The sequence below is a fragment of the Aplysia californica genome, unplaced genomic scaffold (genome assembly GCF_000002075.1).
Source record: "Aplysia californica isolate F4 #8 unplaced genomic scaffold, AplCal3.0 scaffold00503, whole genome shotgun sequence".
Lineage (NCBI taxonomy): Eukaryota > Metazoa > Mollusca > Gastropoda > Aplysiida > Aplysiidae > Aplysia > Aplysia californica.
In genome coordinates, this window is record NW_004797773.1 from 123,201 (window position 1) to 128,513 (window position 5,313).

Genomic DNA, 5,313 nt, shown 5'->3' on the forward strand with positions numbered 1-5,313 from the left:
TTGTGTGTGTGTGTGTGTGTGTGTGTGTTTTGGAATGTGTGTGTGAGAGTTTGAACGTATGTGAGTGTGTGTGTGTGGGGTGGGGGGAGGGGGGTCGTAATCGTGTGTTTTTTCGTGTGTGTATGTGTGAATGTGTGTAAAAGTGTATATTCGCTTGTGTGAGTATTAATGTGTGTAAATTCTTAAATTCATGTGTGTGTATATATGTGTGTGTGTGTGTGTGTTTGCCCGATGGCGTGTGCTTTTTTTCTTCAGTCAAGATACGCTTGTACTGAGTCAGACCAGACCTCAACAGTCTACTTCATGATTACCCTCACAACATAACTCACAACCCAACACTAAGGAACGTGCAATCTAACCCCTCGGGATCTGACTGAATACCAATACCAAGCAGCGAGACACGACAATTGACATTTATAACAGTCCTCTCAAATCGCAATGTTTTTTCACCCAAGACTGGAAATATCATGAAAAATCGTTTCAGTTCTCTCTTTATCAACAACATTCTCAAATAAAAATTTTAAAAATAATAAATTAATGAAAATAATAAATCCCACTTAAAGGTTGTGTCTACCAAGTCATTGTGGTCTTTTAATTTTGTTAACTTTATTATAAATACATTTTATTTTTGCCTCTGTTTTGGGAAATAATATTAAAAATCAATTAGCGAATTACGGAACGCATTTCTAATTGATGGCACAACAAATGTGGGATCTAATTGCTGGCCGTGGTCTGAAATGTTGACTGCGTCCACTCTCAGGATTGTTTTTGTTATATCATTGTTAGATAAGATAAGATAAGATAAATAAGATAAGAAGAGATAAGATAAGATAAGGTAGGCTTTATTGTCCCAGACATAATTTTTTTGTTGGCTGTAAGGGACCGTAAAAACACACGCAGGTATTGTATGGCTCTTTTCGTCTAAGCAGACGGACAGTTTAGCTTCAGATGGTCTCAAGGTTGTCTTCATGCAACTTCTTTCATGGCTCTGTTTGAAGCGCAGATTCTGTCGCAGTGCTTGCATGTCAGTGACATGGATCGACGCTCTGTATTTCCGCTGTTTTTCTTTCGTCATTGGCGCTTCTCAGCGTCGTTGTTTCTGAGGTTGCTCTCTAGCATTATAGTTCCTTCCTTTATCATTTTCCTCCATGTTTTCCAGTCCTCGTGCAGGTATACATGGAAATTAAAATTACATGTTATTCCTATTAAAATTCAAAATGAAAAAAAAATTAAAGCTGACAATAATGTCCATATCACATCATTCTTTGCATGAACGTGAATTTCCTGAATTTGTGCACTCGTCATGATCTCTTCGGATATTTCTCATATATTATACACCTACATTAACTGGTAGCTACAGAAGCACAATAAGGGATTAGGCGACAACCCATAGGGCCTGGATATGCCAAGATTGGAGACGGTGGCCATGGACAGGCAAACGTGGCATAGACTGCCTGCTCTCCTCCTAATGTGCCTGACGCTACATGGAGAGAGTAAGTAAGTTACACACAAGGACCTTACAACCTCCTTGGTTACACATTGTGTACTTGACGCCCTATTTTAACAATCTCGATCCTAAATTCTAGCAGCGATGTTACTGCAATCCTTCTCATCAAGGCCAACACTGGCGCTTCGGGATACTACTTATAAACAATAATAAGGGGATATTCCTATACGGAGTCTTTTTAACACAGGGATAAGAACCTTATCATAGCGTTACAAACGCCAGTAACCCTGCAGTTATAGTAGTAGTAGTAGTAGTAGTAGTAGTAGTAGTAGTAGTAGTAGTAGTAGTAGTAGTAGTAGTAGTAGTAGTAGTAGCAGTAGTAGTACTAGCAGTAGTAGTAGTAGTACTTAGTAGTAGCAGTAGTAGCAGCAGCCGCTGCAGCAGTAGTAGTATTGTTATTGAAGCCACACTTTCACTTTCAGAATTGACATTGAAACAAGGTTTTTTATATTATTATTATTTATTTTTGGGGTTATTACTCTGCCGTTACTGCGCGAAAACATGATGTCCGTTTAGAATCGTCTCGTAATCAACAGCGACGTATGTGCTGTAATGGATAAGCATGCAGGAGGCCCGAGTTCGATTTCCAAGTGGGAAGAATTTTTAGCGAGCGTTTATTACTCCTGGGATGCAGCAACATTCTCAGCCCGGTGTGACCTTTACAGGCGGGGTCGGAATCCTGCCTCATAAAAATAATCTTAATTATGAGAATGGGGGTTCATTTTGTTTTTGAAATTTTTGCTACGTTTTTTTTTTCAAAAGCAAGCGAGAATCTTCGGAAACGTTAGAACTGTCCAGTTTATATTACGTTTTAATCTGGAAATTTTAATTTGTCCGATGATATGTTTATTCCATCAGGTACAAACTGGGCACTCGGACTCAGAGGGACTCACGAGGAATCTGCACTCAGCACTACATGATCCTGTCGGCTTAGTTTTCAGGGGTAAAAGCCAACTTTAAATTACGCAATAATGGTTATGATGACCTCGACAAAAGGTCCCATTTTTCAGAGTCTGAAGCTTAGATCTATGTGTAAAGTGACAAGATTCGTGGAACCTCTAAAGGAGTATTTACTCATTAGATGGTTGTGAGACAAGATTTGTTCAGAAAGGAGCTCCTCAACGTGACACCTGACGACGATCTGCTGGGCAGTCCTTAACCCTTTTTAATCATTATATTTTAGATAGTAGATACATTGATGAACGCCAGATATTGACCGACGAACATACACATTATCACCTGAAATTCCTTTCAATTGTTTATAAAGCCAGCTGAATAACCACCAAGGTCATACATCAAAAGTCGTTATAGCTCTTACTGAAAATTAGTTATGTTGCTTTGAAGAAAGTTTGTAAAAAGAAAAAAAAATCATAGGTTGCACAGAAAATCAACAACATAATATATTATAAAGCACGACAAGCGAGCCATGCTTAAAAGTCCTTTATAAACAACGCCCCCCCCCCCCCCTTCCTCTCGCCTACAAAAAAGTCGCACCAGTTCAAGTATTAGACAGCGACTGATGAAAATACAAGGGTGGGCGGACACAGTACACAGCACAGCTACACGACATACAGAGTGACACTCACAAACGCCGTGAAGGACTATACAATTAGTGAATAGAGACGTAACAAAAGAAATATATTCGCACACATATGTTACAAAGCTGAAAAGCCTACAAGTATCTTAAGCTGACCAAAGTAGCTTCAAATTGGACAATCTTCATTATGGCGCAAGAAAAGCCGGTTCAAGAAAAGAGTATTGCTGACTCCGAAAACTCTGGCCTGGAACCAGACACGAGTTTCGGGGCTGGAGAAACCAAACCTCACGATCACACCGGAAATGGCGTGGAGCCGGAGGACAAGACAAAGCTCCAGACAGGAAGTGATGGTCTAAGAACAGAGGTGAGGGAGTGCGGCTACCCTATTGACCGAGGATGGGCGTGGCTGATTGTTTTAGGTGAGTATGATGATATTAAGAAAGGAAAGTGAGTAACACAATAACTTAATACATGATCAGAGGTGGAGTCAGAGGTTACTATATCTGGTCATGGCTGGCATATATAGGACCCCCCCCCCCCCTTTTTCCCCCCACACATATACAAGGAACACCTCTATTTCCTGGCCTATTTCCTATTCACCCCCTAATCATTATTTAATAGTCGTGTGTGACTTTTTTTTTACATTTTCAAAACAATGTTACTGCTTATAGTTATAATCTTAAAGGACAGGGACCAGATTTGTTAGGGCCATCGACTTGCACTGGTAGGTCATGCGCTGGTATAAAAGATTCTCCACTATAATATTTGCTGGTATGGCCAGCGCGTGTTGCTCTCTATAAATTATACTACTCTGAGAGGTAGTCTGTGCTCAATGAACTGGAAATACGACCTTTGATAGTTCTTTCCGACCTGGGCGATTATACATAAAAACAATAAATTAAGTAACGTAAGCATGTATGAAGGAAATTCTGCTCAAAAGTAGACGCAATGCGCTGTACGATTAGTGGGCTGTTTTGTAATTCTGGAGGGCGGTGGGGATCACCTGAGTAGTGACAGGTATTATGCAATGCCCCGCTTGGAAATATACACAAAATTTAGGTCGATGATACGGACATTTTAGCAGTGTAAAGTGGATGCCAGCTATAAACATGTTGACCCTGCTACTGTAAGATAAATCTATGATAATGACGTCATCAGGATGGTGTCATCACCACAGCAAGTAATATAATTTGTCATCACGTCTGTTGTTTTTAGTATGCCTAGAATAATATGGAAGATGGCGCAGTTCCAAAGCACGTTTTATGGCCCGTAAACCTCCTAGTCTGTCTTAAATATTTTTCAGTCTCGTCTCGTACAAGTTTTTAAAGCATGCGTAAAGTAATAGAACATCTGGTGTCTAGTATGTGTTTTTAAATGATGATTATTATGATAAGCGTGTGCCGAGGGTGGGGTATTGCATTACGTCATGTACTTATTTGTAAGTGCTCCATCTGTATGTTGTAAGCTATCAATCAACAATATTTGAACGAAACCAGCACAACCAGCTTTATAATGCCATTCAAAATCACGCAAGATTATGCTGAATAAGCGTTTTGCACGGCATGTTGGTAGCCTACCTAAATAGCATTGGAGTTCAAATTCTGATCCTACGCTATTTTCCTATTTTTAGAATGTTGTTGTGTTTTACGCGCCAATGGAAATATGTGTTAGACCACTTGAGAGACTTCTCGGGCGTTGATCCTGCCAGTAGAACCAATTCAGCCTGAGAGGCATTCAACGTCCCAGCAGAAAAAAAGACCGAGATATTCGATAAAAAAGCCCCCCTCGTACAGGAATCGAACTCAGATCTTCCGTGTACAACGGCGAGGTGCCTAACCGCTGCACCACAGATGTGTTTCAAGCTGCGTATGTGTTGCTGTAATTACCTTGGTAAAGTACACTCGCCCAGCAGTGAATCAGCAAAGCTCGGCGAGGCCTACTTACTGTGTTGTCGAGTCATCTCTGTGAGTTCAACTAGATCTAGATCTACCTGCACTGCAGCTAAAGTAAATCTAGCTCTTTAGGTCTTGCACATTGCGAGCACACAAGGAAAGTTTCCACTCGTTGCACGGCTGCGAAGTGTGACGTCACTTGGCATTAGTGAAAGACGAACGGATGAAAAATGCCTTATAAATTTGCATACTCGCAGCCATACGACGAGTGGAAATTTTCCTTGTGTGTGCTCGGGGTCTTACATGAGATTGAGTTCTCGTGCATGCAGGCCATGGTGTTTTGGCTTATCTTCTTCTGTATTCCAGAGCCTGTTTGG

At 40.7% G+C, this 5,313-nt stretch overlaps 1 protein-coding gene across 1 annotated transcript in view; it reads left to right on the forward strand.

Moving 5' to 3' along the window:
• The window catches only part of LOC101854892 (monocarboxylate transporter 12), a gene marked incomplete in the record, with an annotated part of 30,870 nt that overhangs the window by 5,995 nt on the left and 19,562 nt on the right, over window positions 1-5,313 (forward strand). Inside the window, 1 exon segment of the mRNA XM_005105955.3 lies at window positions 2,366-3,463. Within this exon segment, the coding sequence (XP_005106012.2) occupies window positions 3,232-3,463 (232 nt within the window).